The sequence below is a fragment of the Heliangelus exortis genome, chromosome 1 (genome assembly GCF_036169615.1).
Source record: "Heliangelus exortis chromosome 1, bHelExo1.hap1, whole genome shotgun sequence".
NCBI classification, from domain to species: domain Eukaryota; kingdom Metazoa; phylum Chordata; class Aves; order Apodiformes; family Trochilidae; genus Heliangelus; species Heliangelus exortis.
This window is the reverse complement of record NC_092422.1, coordinates 66277356-66299163: the sequence shown is the minus strand read 5'-3', so window position 1 is coordinate 66299163 and position 21808 is coordinate 66277356. Positions and strand designations below refer to the sequence as shown.

General features: G+C 40.0%; 2 protein-coding genes across 8 annotated transcripts in view; one reads left to right on the top strand and one right to left on the bottom strand.

Moving 5' to 3' along the window:
• Nucleotides 1-2729, top strand: part of CYFIP1 (cytoplasmic FMR1 interacting protein 1) — a 73925-nt gene extending 71196 nt beyond the window's left edge. For all 4 annotated transcript variants that reach the window (XM_071746601.1, XM_071746591.1, XM_071746584.1 and 1 more), the window contains exons 30-31: nt 1014-1161; nt 1640-2729. In XM_071746601.1, the coding sequence (XP_071602702.1) occupies nt 1014-1161; nt 1640-1804 (313 nt within the window). In that variant the 3' untranslated portion in view covers nt 1805-2729. The remainder of the gene's footprint in view (nt 1-1013; nt 1162-1639) is intronic.
• A 2187-nt stretch (nt 2730-4916) lies between these two features.
• LOC139797453 (magnesium transporter NIPA2-like) overlaps nt 4917-21808 on the bottom strand; it is a 286983-nt gene continuing 270091 nt past the window's right edge. Inside the window, exons 1-7 of one of the 4 annotated variants that reach the window (XM_071746643.1) lie at nt 18044-18368; nt 10597-10657; nt 9983-10200; nt 8271-8327; nt 7422-7512; nt 6767-6927; nt 4917-5887 (exon numbers count right to left, since the gene is read on the bottom strand). In XM_071746643.1, the coding sequence (XP_071602744.1) occupies nt 5250-5887; nt 6767-6927; nt 7422-7512; nt 8271-8327; nt 9983-10121 (1086 nt within the window). In that variant the 5' untranslated portion in view covers nt 10122-10200; nt 10597-10657; nt 18044-18368 and the 3' untranslated portion in view covers nt 4917-5249. Of the gene's footprint in view, nt 5888-6766; nt 6928-7421; nt 7513-8270; nt 8328-9982; nt 10201-10596; nt 10658-16462; nt 16552-18043; nt 18369-21808 lie in introns of those variants that run through there. The other 3 variants (XM_071746653.1, XM_071746663.1, XM_071746672.1) reach the window with 3 other exon arrangements.

Below are 21808 nucleotides of genomic sequence, written 5' to 3'. Positions count from 1 at the left end.
TTGTGCATTTATTTCTAAAAAGTATTTTCTTCTCTGAATTAAGAGCAAGAATAAGCATTTGGAAGTTAACATGAGTTAGCCAGGACTAGTTAGTTCTTGGGTTTGTTAATTTTGGTAATATCCTTATTTTGCAAAGCTTCTGATCTGTAATGTGCTTAGGCTGAATATTACACAAAACTTCTTCACTTGAAAGGGTTATCCAACACTGGAACAGGCTGCTCAGGGAGGTCACTGAATCAGCATCCCTGGAGATGTTTAAAAGATGTTAATGTGCTGCTTAGGAATATGGTCTAGCACTAGACTCAGTGGAGTTAGATAACGGTTGGACTTGATGATCATAAAATCAAAGAATAGTTTGGGTTGTAAGGGACCTTAAATATCATCTAGTTACAATCTCCCTGCATGGGCAGGAACAACTCTCATCAGACCAGGTTGCTGAAAGCCCTATCCAATTATCTTAAAGGTCTTTTCCTTTAAGAACAGTCCCATGATTTTGTGCTTTTCATTGAGCAAGTATGGAGGCAACAGCATGGCACAGTTCTTCCTTTCATGCCTGCAGCACAAAGGAGCAGAGCAGTGTGGAACTCCCACCTGGTTTTCTTTGAAAGTGTTGTTTCCTTCACAAATGAAATGTAAAGCTGCTGGACACAGTATTTTTGGAGTAACTCTTAATGTTGTGTAAAATGGGAGCATGGGGGCCTTTTTCCTGTTGCTGGGGGCTCTACTGAAGAGTCTGGCTCCATCCTCTTTCTACCCACCCTTTAGATATTTATAGACACTGATCTCTCTTAGCCTTCTCTTCAGGCTCAAGTTTCAGCTCGCTCAACCTTTCCTTGTAAGACACTCCAATCCCTCCATCATGTTCATAAACCTTGTTTACTAGAGATTTTGCTGTATTTTCTGGATTAATGCCTGACAATTCTAGAGTGGTTTAGATGTAGTTCTGTATAATAGCTGGTTACTGAGCAAGCTGTAGGTGAAACGTGCTTCATGCAGTGTGTTTCCTGTCTCAGGCAGTGCTTCGGGGATGGCCTGCACTGGGCGGGCTGTATGATCATCGTGCTTTTGGGACAACAGCGGCGCTTTGATGTGTTGGATTTCTGCTACCACCTCTTGAAAGTCCAGAAGCATGATGGCAAAGATGAGGTTATAAAGAATGTGGTGAGTTGGAAACATCCGTTCTCTATTTGCTATAGGAATAAAGACAACAGTCAGAGCTGTGTGTACTCGGATGCGGTGCAGATGTAACAATTGCTTTTTTAGAAGGAAATGTTAAAAATGGGGGCACTGGGGTATTTAGGAATGAAAGATAAAGGCATTACTACTGGAGTGTGAAGACTGGTCAGCATGAATTCTGATATCCTGAAGAAGTGGGATTTTCTTAATGCTTGTCATCTCGTCTATGTGCATTGGGGTTATGACAAGCTTGCTGTAAATTGCCCTTTTTTTGTACAAAAAGCAGACCTGTCAAAACCTAAATGCACCTTGGGTTTGTGCTGGATTAGCAGTGTAAGGGAGACATTCGTAACATTGCGGGGAGAGGTGACATAGCAGCATGTGTTGCTTTTTTGTCTAAAACCTTTTATCTCCAAAGCTAACGCCTGTGTTTCTTTCTGTGTTTTTGTTTTGATATTTGAAGCCTTTGAAGAAAATGGTTGAGAGAATTCGCAAATTCCAGATTCTGAATGATGAAATAATTGCTATTTTGGACAAGTATCTGAAGTCTGGCGATGGAGAGAGCACACCCGTGGAACATGTGCGCTGCTTCCAGCCACCCATCCATCAGTCCCTGGCCAGCAACTAGACTGCCCACCTAATGATACTTTTTGCACCTGTTTAGGCTAAAAAGTGTGAGAAAAAAACCAACAACCAACCTACAGTTTTAAGGAATACTCTCTTCTTCATTTTTCAGCATGCCTGTGCCATCTGAGTGCACTGTCCTCTTCAGTCTCCCAGCAGAGTAACTGTATACAATCTAGACTTATTTTTCTAGACTTAAATTTTATACACTTTGATTAAAAACCTGCAACTGTAAAAGATTTTTTTAAATCTCTTTGCATTCCTGTACCGAAGTGGCCATTTGGGAGTGGACTGGCATAATTTTCCCCTGAAGCTAACAAAACAGTAGCTATGGAGGATAAGAAACTGGGGTGTGTAGGAAAAAAATTTTGAAATCAATTTCTAATTGTTTGTATTAGAGCATTAACTGCTTAATTAGCCTTTATTAAAAAAAAACAAACAACAAAAAACCCCACAAAAAACCACAAACACACACACAAAACAACCAACAAACTCTGCTGGTGCTTTGTGAATAATTTTTCTGGTCAGTTGATTATTTTTCCTCTTTGCAAAATTAATCTCCACAATCTTTGAGTAATTATGAAAATGAAGGCTAATTAAGGTGATTGTTTCAAAGTTATTTAACATGGAGGTGACTGATCTTTCTAAAATGCAGTAGTTTCATGGATTAGAATGGAGACTGTTTGCTTTTTCTTAATGAGAGCTTCTAACAATTTACATTTTAGTTGGTGATACACACCAAAATACATGTTTACAAGTGATAAGGAATTCTTGTTTACAAGAATCCTGAATACAGTGATCAGGTGTATTCTATCCCAGTACATAAGCTCTAACGATGTTAATCATGATTTACTTACAGAAAGTATTTGTTTAATTACACTTACTGTATTATGCAAACACTGCATGAGTAAAATTGTTTGTAAAACTTTGCAACTGGAAAACTTTGCATTTTAAAGCAACTACTTGTGGCTGAACAGGTTAACTCCTGTTTGCTTACTATGGGATCCCAAGATCTGGGCTGGTAGGATCAGCCCAGAACAAATGTGAGCTGAGATGGCTGGAACAGACACAGATGGATAATTACACTTTTTATCTGGAATACAGATTTCTGGAGATGTTCTTTAGTTAATGTTTCTAACCCAGTGTAAAACCAAGAACCACATCCTTTTTTGATCCTGTTTTTTTCCCCTTCTCTCTTACTAGTTCCAGGCTAGGTTGGAGCACGTTTTTTCTCCTGCTCAGCTCTTTTCAGAAGTCTCACAGCAATGGAATCAAGTGCAGCAACAGAGAGAAATCTGTGTCTGACAGAGAAGGCATGCAGGAGATGAGGAAGGTGTAGGTACTGGGGGTGGAAAAGAATGGGATTTGGGGAAAAGAAACTGAAATTTCTCCTCAAAAGAGTGGGTAGAGATTTGCCAGGCAATCGAGAAGCAAATTTCCACTACCACAGCAAGTTTCTCCACGCTGTCTGTGCTTGAGCTGCTGTGCTTGTGCTTTGTTACACCAGCTTATTGCAGTATTTCTTTACAAGGTGCTTAACACAGTTTTCTCTAAGAACTCTTAATTTTTAGTTAGAACAATTTATTTTTAGTTCTTCACAGCACAGTATCAATAAGACCCCTAGCCAGCCAAGCATTTATCTATGCTTAAGCTTCCATTAAGGAAATAAATTTTTAAACTTGTTGAGATAAATCATTGGTTTAAGGGTAGGTCTCACACACTTGGGGCTCTAGCTTAGCACTGTAGTGCACACATAGTTTAAGTGATAAACACTCTTTTAAAGAAATGATTAAAAATAACTAGCCTTTGTGTGAGCAAATTGTAATTCTTACCAGTTAACTGGCAGCAGTAACAAAAATGTCTTTAACATCTTACAACTCCAACCATGTAATGTTTTTTTTCCCCTTAGTCACCATAGGTTCAAGAGAAATCAGGCATTAGTCCTTCAAGATATTTGCTTCACATTTTTAAAGGTAGCTTACTATTTATTCTTTTTTTTAGGACTATTTTAAACTTTTAAATGAGTTAAAATCTCTTCACCTGGTATAACTGCTTCTGCTACCTAAAAAGAACTGTCAGGCAAAGTGCAGGAAAGATATTTTCTCTCTCATCCAAAGTGGTGGGTCTGGAGGCCGAGGTGCCTATTACAACACAAAGTACCAGATTACACTGTATGAAACTGGAACCTGCTCTCCAGCTAGGCTGGTGTTTCCTTACTTGAGGTGGCAACCTTGTGTTCAGTGACTCTTTAGCAGTTGGACTCCTTCCCTGGTGCTCTTGGTTTTGCTCTTTGTTGCAGTAAGCATTCAGAGGGCTGGGTTTTGTGACCATGTGCTGCTGATGAGCTGTCCCTTAAAATTAGGCAGAAGTTCAAATCTCATTCTTCAACCAGAATTCGAAGAGTCTTTTTCTTACTTGACACTTTGGTGCATCTGCATATACAACGTACCAAAGGAAGGCAGGAACTGTGGGAACTGTTTTTTTGTCCTAGTAGTAACCTTAAATTTTACTCTTTAAGAGTAAACACTAAACCTGACAATTTACAGCCAAAACTAGTTGTCTCTGTCTTAAATAATTTCTCATCTTCATATCTAGGGTAGAAATGCTCTTACAAAAAATAAAGCACTAAATTTTTTTTTTTTTTTTTTTTTTTTTGCCTTTGTGGATTTAAATTACCACATACCTGCCTTGCCCCATTTTTTTTAAAGTAATGACATTATGTTCCAATTATTGGCCATTTTTTAAAAGCTCAGTGTCACAGGCAGTAACTGTGTTGCTGGAACAAAACTGCAATCCTGGGAGTTCAACTGGTAACATCAAAAACAGAGCAGCTCTGCAGAGCTGGGGCAATATGGTACAGGAAAGACAGACCCTAACCTCTTCCCCAAGAGGTAGTAGCTTTTTTTGGCTATTATTACAGATTCAAATCCTTTCTCCTCCATAATATGGCAAGTTTTAGTTAAGCAATCTTTTCAAAAGATTAGTCTTGCTTGGATGTAGCCTTCCCTTTGCTCTTCTACAAAAAAGGACAAGAGTACTTACTGCAGCTCCTGTTCTAGTCTGTTCACAGTGTTCAGTCAGGGTACAGGTACAAAGGATCCAGGTTCACTGCAATATTTTTACCACCAATGCAGAAATAAAGCAATTTATTTTTGATAAAATTGTCATTAGTGCAATACATCTTAAAACAGAAGAATTAAAGTATTTACACATAACTTAAGCAACAAAACCAACTGTGGTCTGAGGTCATTTTAGTATTTTTTAAAGTAAAAATAAGGCAAATAAAACCCCCTTCAGTGTTCTTTATCCAACCAAATTGAACTTAAAAAATTAACGATTGTCTACACATACTGTTAAAAAGTATGATTCCCCGACAAGCTCAGACATTTCACAGCAGAAAATGTTTTTCCAGAGTTACAGAATTGTTCTTAGGTCATAAGTAGGTATTTTCAGAAGGCTGACAGACTTCCATTTCTCCTGCCTGAGAGACTCTCAGTGGATTGCATTTCACCTAGACAGGCAGAACTTTCTTCATCATGATCAAAGCAGTCGTAGGTGCTCAGCAAAGTACCATTTGCTGCTCTCTCATCTTTCCGCAAAGAGACAGGCAGATTTGCTAGGGTGAAATTAACATCTTTGAAGGCATGCAATAAAAAGATCCCCACAATAATAGTCAGGAAGCCACTGAGGGTGCCAATAATGTCATCAGCCGCCATGTGCTGCCATTCCTTGAACAGGATGGCAGAACAAGTTAAAACAGATGTTGTAAAGATTACATAATATATCGGAGTCACTATTGAAGTGTTGAATATATCCAGAGCCCTGTTTAAATAGTTGATCTGCGTGCTCACACAGACAGTAAGACATAGCAGCAGAATCCAAAACAAGGGATGTTGCAGCACTGCTTTTCCTGCAAGAAGTTCTTTTATAGCGATGCCCAAACCTTTTACACAGGAAACAGATAATGCCCCAATCACGGAACAAATGGTTATGTACACGAGAATGTTGGTCTGTCCGTGGCGAGGTCCCACCACAACTATTAGAATTAAAGACACAATGACAACAAGAGTTGCGAAGACCAGAAAACCTGTGGTTAGGAGGGGGGGGAAAAAAAAAATCTTGTTACTTATCTACTCTTATCAAAAGCATCTTAAGAGGTACCACAAAAACACGAATGTGACCAGCTCAACTTATATATAAGAGCTCAGGATCTTTCTCATTACTCCTCCAACATCAAGTTTAAAAACATTTTAGAGTGAGCTAGCTAAAACAAAGAATGAGCCTGTAAAGTGTTGTGTTACTTCGAGCAGTCTATCAGCAAGATGCCTCCAGGATGAGACTGCTATAATTGCTTTGCACACAGACTCACTGAGGCGTAGATGCCACTGGATACAGGAGTGCATCTGAATGCTGTTTAAGGAGGCATGTTTTGGCAGGCTGCTACATTCACCAACAGATGATACACTATACTCAGGTCCTTCCTTTAGATGAGCTTTTTAGTCTCTGTGCTTGGCTCTTTCCTCACATTGAAAATGAGATCTGACTTCGCACACAGAGTATGTTGCAGATGTTTATTTGTTAATGCCTCATCATCCATGTAAGCATAGGAGCCAGTATCCACTTACCACAGCAGCTACTTTTCCCATTTTAAGGCTAGCTCAGAGGAGGGCTTAGAGAATGACAGCTTCAAATTAAAATTTACAGAAGTTGTGACTACCCAACTGAGCTGCTGCATTTGTTTAAATTGTCATCTCATTGGTTCATATCAAGACACTTTGTCCAAGGCCAGCCAGGTTCACTGACATCATGCAAGCCTTCCTATGGAACTAGATCACAGAATTCACATCTCCATCTTGACAACATGAACCAGACACAGGCTATCTTCCTGGAACTTGAAAGCAGCAATAATGAAGCTATGATAAAGAATGATGAGCTGCATGCATTATCAAGACAGCATTCTTCTTACCTGGATCACCTAGTTTGTGGGACATTTCATTTAAAGTTTCTACTTCCTCCTCTTGTGGAGCGTGAATTACCATCACAGTTGATCCCAGTATACTTAGCAAACACCCTATTTTTCCATGTAGATTCAGTTTTTCATTTAAAAAGAAAGATGACAGAATGGCACTAGAAAAAAAACAAAACACCAAGCTTCAGTAAACATGTCATTAGTAACATGTCATTCCCTTGTTCATCAGCTTACGGTTGTTTTGACTGTACAGTACAGGTCATTTGCAATCTGCAACTTAAAAACATCAAGATACTTTCCTCAGACAGAGCAGCCTGCTCATATTTGGCATCTCTCCCCAGAACCCCTATTTAATGCTGCCTCCTAAAAACCTCTGTATCTTTCTTACCTTAGGAATCAAAATACTACTCTGTTGTAGGTATACAACATGCTTTTGAAATGCAAAAGATGATAGCTTTTCAGATTGAGGTGTAGATGCATTGCTAGAATCCTTTTATAGCACAGTCACTTCATATTTGGAGTTACTCCTGATGTTTATAAGCACTATATATTGTTAAGAACAGTCCACATTTATTACAACATATTTAAGTGACATTTCTATATAAATATTTTACTCTCTGAAATGACATTGCTTTCTGTTAGTGTTTCTTACCTTACAAGAACACTGAGAGCTCCTAAAGGAGTCACTAATGTAGCTGGTGCAAAAGCATAGGCAGCAAAGTTAGCTACTTCGCCAGCTCCCACTGCAGAATAGTAATAAAAAAACCCAAACAAACACAGAGTTAGGCAGTCTTACACAACAAACCTGTGCATCAGGGAAAGTTTTCTTGTAGACACACACATGCAGTAAGGGAACAATGGAAAAATCTAATTATGGTGTTCAGCTAACAGTACTAACAGAACACACCCCACCCAGCCCCCAGTCTTGCATTTGAAGAACAGGCTGGGGAACTACAACAGGTATTAAAAATAAATCAACCTAATTAGAAGGTGTTCTATTTTGGTGTCTATGTTGTAGCTCCCCAGCCTGCCAACTGACTCATGAACTTCTGCATGGAGATATCCACAACAGCAGAATACAGGGCAACACCTACATGAAGTCATGGTTACCTGAACACAGGCAGTAAGCTGAGAGTTTAAACAATGAAAACAAAGTTCAGAAAATAGACATTGTCCCAAAATGTGCTTCCCTCTAAGAACCCTCTACCTCTAAATACTTCTCTGCTGAGACAAAAACCAGAATGCATGTGCTAGCAAAAAGATACAGGAAACCAATCTCTGGGTCTGGTTCTGTTGCCCAAAGAGGGAAGTTAAATTACTGAAAGAACCTCTGGTGTGAGAGAAATTACAACAAAATCATTACAGATGAACCCATCAAATCACCAGACAGCATTACCATACACTGTAGAATCTACATCTTACTCCTTTTTTGCAACCACTGCTGCCATCTGTGGCATAGTTATTTAAATATCATAATGCAGATTATACTTTTCATACTTACTTGAAAGGAGTCCAGCCCACCACAGCCACTCCTTGAGATATGCATGACCACCCTGACCTAAAATTGAAAGAATGTTTGCTATTCCATTGACAAACAGTAAGTCACATCACTTATTGCTCTAACATGAAATAATTTTTACAGCCCATGCCTTTAAAAACATGGGCAACCTTTTGATAGTTAAGGGGGCTTTATAGTTAAGGGGGTTGAAATCAAGTATCTTTAATTTTTGATGTGCATATGCCTCTTACAGCCTACTTTGAAAACACTGAAATCTGAATTTAAACTTCTGTATTAGAAATGGCACTGATGATCATATCTGCATTACTCTGAAAAATAGTTATTTCAAGTCACTATAGTGACATAAAAGCCACATTATATGTCTCTTCCAAGAATGCTATTTCATAGAAATTGTGCATGGCCTATGTGGTTGATAGTATGTACATACGGTGTGAAATGTAGTCACACTTTCCCATTGCAAACCACGAAGCATAAATGATGTACCTCAGGATCAACCATCTTTTAGAAGCAGGGTACTGCATTAAAATATTCAGATTCAACCTTCTGAATCATCTGAGGCTGCTGCAACCATTCTATCTAAATCTACCCTCTTTCAGTTTAAAACCATTGTCCTTTGTGCTGTCACTACAGGCCCCAGTAAAAAAAAAAATCCACCTTTATTTTAAGCTCACTTCATGTATTGAAAGGCCACAATAAGGTCTCTCCCCAGAGCCTCTGCTGAGCAACCCCAACTCTCTCAGCCTTTCCTCATAAAACAGGAGCACCTCTTTTCATGGCTCTGTTCCAGACTTAATCCAACAGTTCCATGTCCTTCTTGTGTTGGGGGCCCCAGAGCTGGACACAGTAAGAGCTGGAAACAGTACTCCAGGTGGAATATCATGAGAGCAGGGGGGAAAATCACCTCCCCTTGATCTGCTGGCCATGCTTCTTTTGATGCAGCCCAGGATACAGTTGGCTTTCTGGGCTGCAAGGGCACATTGCTGTCTTATGTTGACCAACACCCCAAGTCATCCTCAGGAATACTCTCAACTCCTTGATCCTTCAGCCTGTACTGATTCCAGGGACTGCCACAACTCACTTGCAGAACCTTGCTCTTAGACTTACTGAACTTCATGTGGCTTGCATATGCCTGTTCCCCAAGCCTGCTGAGGTCTCTCTGGATGGCATACCTTCCTTCTAGTGCATCAACCACCCCACTCAGCTTGGAGTCATTCACAAATTCACTGTGGGTGCACACAATCCCACTGTCCATATCACTGATGAAGATATTAAAGAGCACTACTTCCAGTAAGAACCATTGAGGGACACTACTCATTACACACAGTTATTACATGAGATTTTTAGTGTTCTAAAATAACCTCTTGGCACTCAAACAGTTAACATTCTCCTAAATTCACTCATTCAGGAGGTACAGATGTTAAGAGTGCTGCTTTCATGTTCAATTTGCAAGCAGAATTAACTCACATGCAAAGAAATCTTTCAGAAAGTGTCCCTAGAGGGTGTTACATGCAAATTAAATAGTATGTATTGTACACAGAGCTAGATATACCAGAGAAAAAACACATCAGCTATGTGTTTTAGATTTCATATATCTGTAATGAACCAAAAAAGTCAAAACAAGATCTTAAGCTTAGTAATCTTTTTTTAAACAGAAAAAATTTAAACATCAGCAAATTTCTTAAATATGTATTTACCTGCTCTCATGGAGCCTTTTCTAGCTAACCGCAGAAGGCCTTTCTTTTTCAGGATAAAACTTCCTCCAATGAAAATGCTGGAACTCATAGCCAACACCAGACCAATACAGAAGTCATATTTTCCACGAGTTTGGCTCATCTCGTAAACTACTAAAGACTGTCACATTGATCAATGAACAGCAGAACTTCTGTTACTAAAGAGAATGCAACACCAAAACCTGAGCAAAATAAACACATCAGAATTAAAGTGGTAAAAATATATACTGATACATACTGTGTAAGAAAATCCTCAACAGTTCATGTGACTGGTTCCCTGTGAATGATCTCTGCTATGAGTGCTTTAGGAAAAATAAGAAAGAAAGGAAAAAAAGAAAAGAAAAAAAAAAAGAAAAAAGGCAATCTCTGAAGCATGTGTAAGTGACTAACAGTTCTGAAAGCACATAAGGAAGAGTTTCTGACCTGGCATATAAAAACTGAAAATCAAACAAACAGAAGTTCTTTGAGAAACATTAAGGAAAACTTAAAGATGTGTGATTTATTGTTCTTTTCATTAAGCACACGGGTCTAACTTGGACACACCATGTAACTGACAAACTGATCAAACAATTACTTACGTTGAAATCAGTTTGTAAGAGAGTTTGAAAACAGCCACAGCATTTCTTCCACACAAACTCCCTAGAAAAATGAGAGATCAGAATGAGTGTTCAGTCATATAGTCATTTCCTAAACACAAATAAGTTTGAGATGTATGCACAGGCACCTACTCTCTTAACAAACAGGGATACTGGAAAAAAAAATAAGGCATCTATTTTTTGATCCATTTTACAAAGAGTCTCCCATACCTGTACAAAGGCTCTTTTCAGCTTAGCTACAGTAATAGTTAGGAGCTTACAGTTGAAAGGTTTTCACCTAGCCTGCTAGGCAAGACCTTCAACAACAGCTTGGTAGAATATACTAATTTTTATACTAGAAATCAAGATTTTACATGCTTGATCTCCAGCTTAACAAGAAATGATTTTTCAGTTTATCTCCTGTGATATGCTGCAATGAAGATACTCTAGATTCCATCTAACACATGAGGTTCTGAATTTAAGGTATCTCTAAATAATTTTTGAACCAGAAAAAAAAAAAAGCTTAAGGTACGCTTTATAGTAAAAAGGACAATGAAAACTATTTCTAGGCTTTGATTTCAAGACAACTGATAATTATGGCAGTATAAAGAAATGTTCTAAAGGAAAAAAACACCTATAGATAAAAAAAAGTTTAATGGGAATATTGATCACAGATGTACCAAGACTAGAATTTGGTTCTTAAACATTAACAAGCTTTTACTAAATGTTTCCATTTCAGTGCTTATTATAATGTGAATCAACTGGCTTCAATGTTGAGATACAGTAGCATGTTCCCCACACAGAAGTTGAATGCTGGTGTCAATGTACAGCAGTATCAAGCAGTCTCTTTCACGTCCAGGCAGTGATGGATGCACTGGGAGTTCAGGTCTAGAAAAAAACGTATTCTGATTTCCAGACCAGGTCACCGTTCTGATTCCTGCACTTGTTCCTTCAAAATCCTGTTTACTTCCAGTGTTACCTTTCCCTGTACTTTCTTGCTCCCTACTTTGATTAATTTGCTACAACCCTAGGAAAAACCAAGGGAGAACTTCAGGTAGGTTAACATTAAAACTGAACAAAGATCCTCCGACTGGCATTCAGACCTGTGAAAAAATATAGGAAAATATTCCCATTTTAAAAACATTTAGATTGGCACTATTCAAAATGCCGCAAAATCCACAGTTCAGAATTCTCAAAGCCTCTTCCCTCAATTCTTGCATAATAATTTTTAGTATATTATTTTGTAGGAAAAATAAGTAAATGAACTCCAAGATTCTGCTTTCATCTCCAAGCAAATTTAGAAAATAAATTTAAGTAGGTTCTTGCATGATAGAAAGTCACCTATAAAACAAACCCAAAAGAGACAACTCATCAGTGCAGGGGACAGACCAGAACAAGATGTCACTGGCTGTATCTAATATTTCCCTGGTTTTGAACTCAAAGCAAGACTGAAGAATAAAGACATTTTTTAATGCAAGGAAAAGATACCAAGAGACTTGTGACTGCTCTCTCTACCATCTTTTCTAGAAGTCATATGCCACGCTATTCAGGCAGTGATGATAAAAATGTTCTTCTAGCTCTAGCTGGTCTAAAATGTGATACTGATGTGATGTGATACATCATCTGTGCAAGGGGCTTCTGCTGAGCTTTTCTACTCTACCAGTGTTTTCAGTAGTTGCTACTCTAGGTATATTACTAATGGGAATGTCTTTACAGCTGTTAACTGTTTACTAAAATAGAAGTCACCATACTGACAAAACCCTTTTTCAACCCCCCCCTCTAGGGCTAGCGTAACTTCATCTATACAAAACCACTTCTGACAAAGAGGTAATGAGAATCAATTAGTCACATCCTGACATTTTTCACCCACTGCATTTCAGAGACAAGGGAGAAGCACAGGCTGCTTTTCTTAGCAGCAGGGGAAGAATTCAATTGCAGAAGAATGATGAAAATTTGTGAGCCATGTTAATTTTCTGAATTTAGACTTCAAAACACCCCAAGGATGCTACACTTCAAATCTAGTACTACGTTCCCCCTTGGGCCAAATTCATTAAAGAGTTTTTGATTCCCTGTCAACCACTTCATAAATCTTGCAAATGACTCTAATCTTCTTCATGTAAATTAATTCCAATTCTTCTTGTTTTATTTGTCCTCACAGACATAGTTATTCCTATTTCTTTTTCTGCCGTACTTCCATCTAAGGTTTATACAGATATCTACATTTGCTGACCATTTCTGCTACACAATAATGGTGAACTTCTCTCTGAAGAGATTTAGTTCACTTTGCATACAGTACAGATATAATTTGCACATGTAGAACTGGCAGAGACAGCTGCAGAGCCAAAGCAACATCATGCAGAGGAAGTTTTATACTTCAGGAAATCAGTAGTTTAATTCTAGCCCTAAGACTTACTAAAAGAGGAACTAATGTGTCCTCATAAATACCACCAAGAAAAACTATTGCATTTGGAAAGAAGAAAAGAAAATGCCACCTAATGAGCAGTTTTTGGAACAAATACTCCTCTCACATTTCAGCTTTGGGACATGCCAAAACAGTCCCACTCCAGCAGCCAGGGACACTACAGCTACACATAAGAGAAAAACCAGAAAATGTGGGAGTTAAACCCAGCAGCAGTTTTAGTTGTATTTGGTGTAGTTCTGCAAAGGATCTTTAAGCAAAGTCACAGCTGACTTTAACACAGAATATTTCATTCATCAAAGAATATCAGGTTCATGTTGAAATACTAGTTTACTGCTCTGATATCAGAAATTTAACAAGAGAATGAATGAGTCGTTCCTATCCACAGAAGCTACAACATTTACTATGTATCAAATAATCACATATTTATGAACTGCCTGTGGAGCTTTTAGTATCATGAGTCATAATCCTAGGTGCCTACCAGTGCAATGACAGTATAGGGAACATAGGCTGAGTTTGGAGGTTATCAGACAGATAAATATGGAGAAAAAGCTCTCAGAAAGAAGAAGCAGGACAAAAGTCGTAAGTAGATAAGCCACAAAGTTTGTTTGTTTGTTTTTAAGATTTAACAGAGACCTGCCCTAGTTCTGGTGCTGTGACTCAATGATCTTCAGAGGTCCCTTCCAACCCTCCACATTCTGTGATTCTGTGAAGTATCACAAATCTGACAAGATGCACACTTTCTGGTCTAAACCATGAGGCAACACTTCTTACACTCTTCAATCAAAAGTTCTTTTCTCCCAAAAGCAGCACATATGCAAAGCTCAAAAGATGTTACATATTTATTATAACAAGTGAGCTCTCTAAGTATTCAGAAACACTAAGTGTTGTCCTGAGATTAAATTATATTTTACATTTACAAACAGATAAGCATAAGGGAGTGCGAGGGAGTTATCAGTCAAAGAAAATTAGTATCACTTCTATGGATGCAGTAATTAGAGTTGGTAAAAGTAAACATGGTGGATTGTTTCAACTTTGCCTACCTTCCCACCAGCCCTCAAGAGTTCAATAGACAGTCTTTTCTCCTAGAAGTAATCTAAATATATGCTAGAATATTTCAATGCTAGAATTGATGATTTTCTGGTCTAAAAACTGATCTTCTTTACCATGATGATGTCACTAAGCTAAAAAGAACCTTAACAGACCATTTATGCCAACCCTTTGCCATGTACAGCATCATTTCACAGCTGCTCCCCTTTACACACCATTCAGCCATGAAATAAGTAGAAAGGAAACTTGCCAAAAACAGCAGTCACCCTTCAATGCTGCTAGTTAGGAGCACTGGTTATCTGATAATCTTCATCTAGATCTTCACTTCGACTATGCAAGCCTGTTACACTTGTCCACTCTGGACTTGGAAAACATCCCCTTATCTCAGCACCATGCTATTCTGCAAGTTAGGTGCTCGGCCCTTCCTGCCCTGCCACCCTCTGGATCCTTTTCCCAGTAGTCCACTTTTTTTTTTTTCTTTCTTTCTAAAAAGAAAAAAAGTGCAACTCTCAAAACTAAGCATATTACCCACATTATTATTACTTTTGCAATACAGTAGAAGACTATACTTCCTTTCATACAACCCAAAACAGGTTCTTTTCTTAGTCCTTCCTGAGCCGTCACCTTCACTTGACTCATCTTCAACTTCCCTGTTAGTATAACTTCTAAATTCTTTTCTACAGAGCTACTGTTCTCTAAAAATCACATGTTTAGCAAGCTATTCCTGTCTGGGTGTAATAACTTTCACTTACTCCTATAAAAAGGGATGTATTTTATTCAGAAATGTTTCCTGAAACTATTAATCTGAGATTACATGCTAGCAATCTTTCCTTGCCCAATACCATTATTTCTTTTGGTCCTTTCAGCCAGGTCACTAATACTAAGCAGCAAAAGATTCAGCCATGATTCACATGGAAGAACTTTTAAACAAAGGCCTGTTTAGACAACAGATTTGTAATAGTTACTCCAGGTACAACCACTGAGCATCTTTGGAACTGTCCTGTGGCATTTTATTTTCATTTTTGTTTATTTACAAGTGCTTCATGAGAAGTTTTATGCTTAGGAGTTGAATCAAAAAGCTGCTGCTAAGAAATACACATTGACTCCTCCTTTAAACAAGCATAAAAATCACAAAACCCAGAAACACTCCCTAAAAACAAAAATGGAAATGTTCAGTGATGAGCCTTTCAAAGGCTTATCATACATGATTTTTTATCATAAAATTTTTATCATACAAATTATCATATTTTTTTCCAAAATGCAGAGGCATTCAATTCTTAATTTCAATGTTATGTTTCTAAAATACAAGTTAATAATACCATTAATTGGTGTTTTAAGACTTCATCTTAACTTGAAAAGATAGATGCATTTTTATTTTTAATTTTTATTTTCATGCATGACAAAAGACTGTACACTGTCTCATCTATACTTTAAAAAGGGATAGGATTTTTGTTTTAAAAAACACTCAAATAACAGAGTAGTGTGACTTAACATTTTATCTTCCTTAGGCAGGTCTCATTTGAACCATTAGTTATTTCATCCTTTTGCTTTTCACTTCTCTAATCAGAGAAACTAGCTTGCTATCTAAGCTATTATTTAGAAGATAACTTGAACTGAAATACTGTCTTTTCAGCTTCATTTAGTAATTAAATGCTAAGGTTTTTTAATTACAAAAACTAATACAAAGTTCTAGTTGTTTGGTATGGTGAGTTTTCAGAGGATTTTTATATACAAAATTCTGTGGCAGCTAGGAGCACAGGCATTGAATTATTCTCAGTGAGATTACTAAAATACCACAAATATAGCAAATTCTGTAATCCAAGACCTCCTCAGTTATGTTCTGTCCACTTATAAACTTTCCTTAGTTACACACACAGGTATGGAGAGAATATTGAAAGGACAGCTATAACATAGCATTGAGATAAAAGAACTGCCAGTTGAAAACTTGCTACATGCATCTTTAAAAGGCCAAGATATACATATATTATCCAAAGATTCCATGTACATTATTTAGGGAAGAGTATGTTCAGTTTTACACTGTGAATCTGTGTCAATACAGACACAGTTTTCCAGCTTTGCCAAAGTTAAACTTGTGTGCAACCTCCTACACAAAACTATTTACATATTATAGAGGCAAGGTTAAAAAAATATCTAATTTGTTTATAGTATTACCTATATGCATACATACAATATAATGTTAAAGGCACTGGCAAAAGTACTCAGAAAGCAAAACATACGTTAATAATTCTAAAGTTGCCTACTTTTAAAGTTTTAGTTAAACTGTGGAGAAACTTATCCCTCATAGCAGATTTCTATTAATAAAAAAAACAATGCAACAAGCATTCTACTTTAGGAAACTGGGAGAAAGCAAGAAAAATGCCATACTGAAAGTTTTTTTACCTCTTATTCTTTGCTTTTTGTAGTTATTCTCTTCTATAAAAAAGATAACCTTCAATTGAAGCAGTTTCACATACAACTAAAACCTATCTTCACTAAAACAGAGTGTTACTAATTAACTGAGTGTAAACTAAAGATGATGTTTTGTAGCTGATACTGTATTGACCATTTCCTGGAAGGTCAGCAAAATAGACTGAAGATAAGAGTAGAGGACACGTCTTACTTCACCTTTGCTGTACATGGTACACGAGCTCCACTCTCAGTAGGATGAGTCACCAGCACTTCAGTAGGTTCACTGAAGTTCTACATTAAGCATTTAAGGTAATTTCAATTTAAAGATAAGCCAATAAGTTAGCCAAACCTCGACATTACTCACAGTTATTCCTTTGCCATGACTGATCATCTGTTATAACCCACTTTTTGTTTGCTGGGATTTCATTCTGAAAATTAATAACTTCAACAAAAGCAGAACTGGCATGACACTGAACTCTAAACACGATACTGATGAAAGCTTACGCAATAATTTCCTGACAATGCACCTGTTACCTTTCAGTGGAAAGGGTACACAGAGGCACACCAGAAGCATTCACCAAGAGCCACGATGACTTACCTTTATTAAGTCTTAATTTAAAATGTTACGTATGTTGTTGGAAAATGGAAAAAGTTAACTGGTTGAAAAAAAGAATGGAAAAAACCCCAGGTACTAAGGGGTCAGACCCTGCCTATATCTTCACAGTATGAGAAAGAAAATAAATCAGCACTCTGAACTAAAACGCAAAACTAAATTTGTTTTGTTTCCACCTCAAACTAAAGCACTGTCAGGGCTCTGAGGTTCTGATGAAGTTGATCTGGAACCAAGCTGAACAACCCTGAACCTCAGCTAAACTCAATCCTGAGCCAAACCTAAGACAAACTGGTTTCACTCCCTGATAAACACCACGCACGCTCCGTGAAGAAGCACAGCAGCTCTGGCAGAACTAGCACACTGTCACTTGCTACCGCTGTCCAGTTCTACAACCTGACACTCAAGATCTCTCTTTTCTAATCTTGTCTTTTTAAACCCAATCCACAGCAAGTTTACCACTACGGGAAAACCCACACGGCGAAGCCGTCTTTGGGCTTGAGCAGCCAAGTCCAACGCCTGGAGCCGTGTCAGCCACGCACTCATCACCGCCACCGCGTCCGGAGGCACCAACGGCTCAGACCGACCTGCTCGCTCCTCACCCGCAGCGCCGAAAGCCAAAGCCATAGCGCGGCTCGGGATGAGGGAGGCGAGGCAGGGAGTGAAGCACACCGACACCCTCCAGTAGACAACAGGAAGGTAGCCACAGCCGGAAGAGCCGGGCCCTGACCAGCGAAGACAGTCCGGAGAGCAGAGGCGCGGGCAGAGCCCTTTCTAGCGGCGGGGCCCTCGCTCCGGTTGGGCGGGCCTCGGGCTCGACCCCCAGCCCACCACCCTGAGCGCCTCAACCGACCCTCAACCCCTCCTCTCCTCATCCCGCCCTCCGCGGGGCCAAGCAGGACTGCCCCCGCCCCTCAGCCAGCCTGCTCCAGCCGTCCCCCCTCCCGCCTCTCCGCGGTTACCTGCGATCGCCGCCCCTCACATCCCCGCCGGGAGGGGCCCCGCGGCGGCCGCCGCGCGCCGACGGAAAAGAGGAGAGGGGGAAGGGGGAGGCCGGAGAGGGCGGTGGGAGGGGCCGGTGCCCGCGCACTCCACCGCCATGAGGGGCGGGGGTAAGAGAGGGAAGGGGGGGAGCGGAATGGGAAGAGAGCGGCGGTCGGCGAGGGCAAGCGGCAGTGTCCCGGTCCCGGCCGCTCCCTCCCCGCAAATTCCAGCAACGCCCCCCGGAAGGGGCGGGGCGCGCACCGGCCCAGAAGGAGGCAGCGGCGGGGCCGGGCACCCCCCGCCTCCGGGCCGCTGGAGCCACGTGCTTCCGCGCCAGCCCCTCCCTTTCCCTTCTCCGGGGGGTCGGGGGCCGCGCCCGCTGCTGCCGTTAGCGGCCGTTAACCGCCGGTAACCGCCTCTTTGCGGCGCCCCCCAGCGGCCTCGCCGGTCACAGGTGAGTGGCCAGACAGAGCCGGGCAGCGGGCGGTACCGGGGCGGGGAAGGACTCGTCGTGGAACCGGTTCGGCCTGACCCAACGTCAGCTTCGGCTTGTAAAATACTCTGTACGGCGTGGCGGGCAGCGTTGTGACAGCGACGCTGTTGCCCCTGCAGCCGCACCTCCTTCGTTCCCGCCTCTTGCTTCAGGCACTCCTGCCAAACCCCGCGTTTCCTAGTGCTTACATTTTTACGGAAAAGAAGGACTCAAACTGACAAACCGTGTGCACGAAGGGAAGGGGACATTTTATGTGGCTGGGGAAATCGCATGGTTTACTAATCCCAGGTCACACACTCTAGATGCATACTTTACAAACAAAAAAGCTTTAATATCACGTGAAATATACGGATAGACAAAGCTTTCTTCACAGCTTATAGTGAAGACTGTTTGAAACGGTCCTAACAAGCTTCAGACTCCTTGGGTTTCTTCAAAACCATTGAAAGAGGCTTTACAAAGCTGCCTTGAAACACTAGGTGTAAATAACCAACACTGCCAAAATAGGTGTGATAGCTCCACATTGAAGATGCAGCTCTACCTTTTTCAAATAGGATGTGACTGTCCTGTCACATCCCTTAGTGACAATGGTTTCTTGCTTATCCTTTCTCAGCATTTGTGTTGAAATTACCACAGTCTGCACAACCAGCTGATTCGTTTTTGCTAGACTTGGAAACAAGACAGGAGATGCAGTCTTGGCTTTCCACCACAGTATACCCAAAACAAAGCTATTCTTCATCACATTACCTGTTATGTTCTTCCTCATTAAAAATAGCCCCTCAGTCCACTACTAAACCAATTTTTTTTTAGGTTGTGTAAAGCAAATAAGGAATAAAATAGGCCTAAAATTTATCTAAGACGAAAATTACATTCAGCAATTTAGAACTAGTCTACTACTCATGACATACACTTTGCACTTGTGAAGTAGTTTTTTACGTGTGTATGTGTATAAAAATAATATATATTTATATATATAATCCACTAAGCAGTATGCAGTTAGTACCTATGTAATTACACAGTAGAAGGTGATTTTTCTCTGTTATCCATGATACCAAACCATGGAGTCTCTGAGAAAATTTGACAGCTGGTGAAAATGGATTTTAAAAAACACTGAACATCAACACCTAAACCAGTTAAGTATCAACAGGAGTACCTAAGTACCGAAATCTAAGAGAGTCCAATGTTTACAGGAGCTAAGGAAATCATGCCAAATTTTAGAAACATACATGTATGTAATGAGGAATTGAACAGTACCATCTGAAGCCAGTCTATCAGTTTTTTCCTTCGTCTCTACTTCTACTCTCCTCCTTTCAAAACCACCTCTCAACCAACCTAAAACAATAACAAAGGGAATAAACATCTGAAAATACTAACTGAGCTCCTTTAAGCCTTCCAGACTCTTTGTGGGACTTCAGTCATTATCTGTTAATCCTTGTGGTTCTTCAACTGCTAATTTGATTTAACATACTGTAATCTTATCACACAAAATAAGAATTTTTTTTTAAGTGCTCGCAACTCTGCACATATCATTAAATCTACACTTCAAAGCCAGGGGTTGTTCTCAGTAACAGAAAATACTCAAAGCATCTCTGAATAATTTTCAACAGCCTGGTATTTCAGACTCATTTGCCGAGTATCTGGAGAGAACTCCAGGTATCAGAGAAATGGTAACCTGCCTAAACTCATTCTTGTAGGGTGACTCAGCAGCACAAGCCATCTGAGCTCAGTGAATTTCACAAGAGAGGTCAGCTAGGGTAGGTGCTTTTGCAAGGCCACGGACAGGGTTCTTCAGGGCTCAGTATCTATCATAGGGTTTAAAAGGTCAAAGAGCAGTGGTGCCACACACAGCTCAGGAAGCATTATCGGGTTAGCAGGTGGTCCAGCTTGTGTTGGATACCAGTTCCTCCTCGTGCGGTAATTTCCAACCGCGTACACGGTGTGAAGGGGTTGGGATGAAATCCACCACTGCCTGGCCACCTAGAGCTTCTCTCTGGTACATGGTGTCTGGGCAGAACACTGTCTGCCGGCAGAGTTTTAAAGCATCCCTGCTTTACACAACAGGGTCGTGAATCCGAGGAAGTCCATACCTAGCAGAAAACTGATAAGGTAATCAGGCAGCTGTAGCAGGGTCTCTGGTGGCCACATCTCTGTTGTGTTTAAAGAAGACAGCTGAGCAGAACAAAGCCAGGTCTGCGAGTCTGCTCATACAACAGTCATGTACAAAGGACTTAAGAGGCTGCTGAAGCCTTAAGCTCTCAGAATAAACTTCAGAAAAATCATTGGGACTTTTTTGTTTTTCTTTTGGCACTACCAGACTTCGGTCTTTAACGCTTTTCACACATGATATGTGGGTGATACACATATGCTCATGACTGGTTACATCCCAGTCTGTCAGTAATGGTGTAAACAGCATACTTGCCTTTATCACAACGCATAGAGGCTTAACTCTAGAGATGCAAAAGAAGAGAATCGTAGAATTTTCATCCTAAATGTATGTCCTCAAAATCCATACTTGCTCTATTTACTAAGAATCAGGGATGCTGCATGAAAGCTGCTCTAGTTTTCTGGTCTGTCTTTGTACATTGCATTAATATCATCAACACCTTTAATAACAAAATTGCACATCATTTCTTGATCATAAATCCCACAATTAAAAAACAGTTAAAAAACAAAACCCAAAAAACCCAAAAACATGTCTGAAAGTCATGGATTTGCCAGTACCAGATACAAGGAGCTAAGAATTTCTGATGAAGGATTCACAGAAACACAATGTTAGGGGTTAGAAGGGACCTTGAGAGATCATCAAGTCCAACCCTAAAGTAGGTCACACAGGAACACGTCCAGCTGGGTTTTGAATGTCTCCGAGGAAGGAGACTTCACAACCTCGCTGGGTAGCCCATTCCAGTGCTCTGTAACTCTCACAGTGAAAAAGCTTTTTCTTATATTTATGTGGAACCTTCCATGGTCCAGCTTGCACCCATTATCCCTCATCCTGTAATTGAACATCACTAAGAGCCTGGCTCCATCCTCCTGGCACTCACCCTTTACATATTTATAAACATTAATGAGGTCACTCATTCTCCTCCAAGCTGAAGAGACCCAGCTCCCTCAGCCTTCCCTCATAAGGGAGATGCTCCCCTCCATCATCTTTGTGGCTCTGATTAGATGTGCAGACACTGAGATACTCCAAATGATTCCTTCTGCAGGAAGCTGTTGTGACAGTAAATTAGATCTGGTGGCACAGACTTCCTTA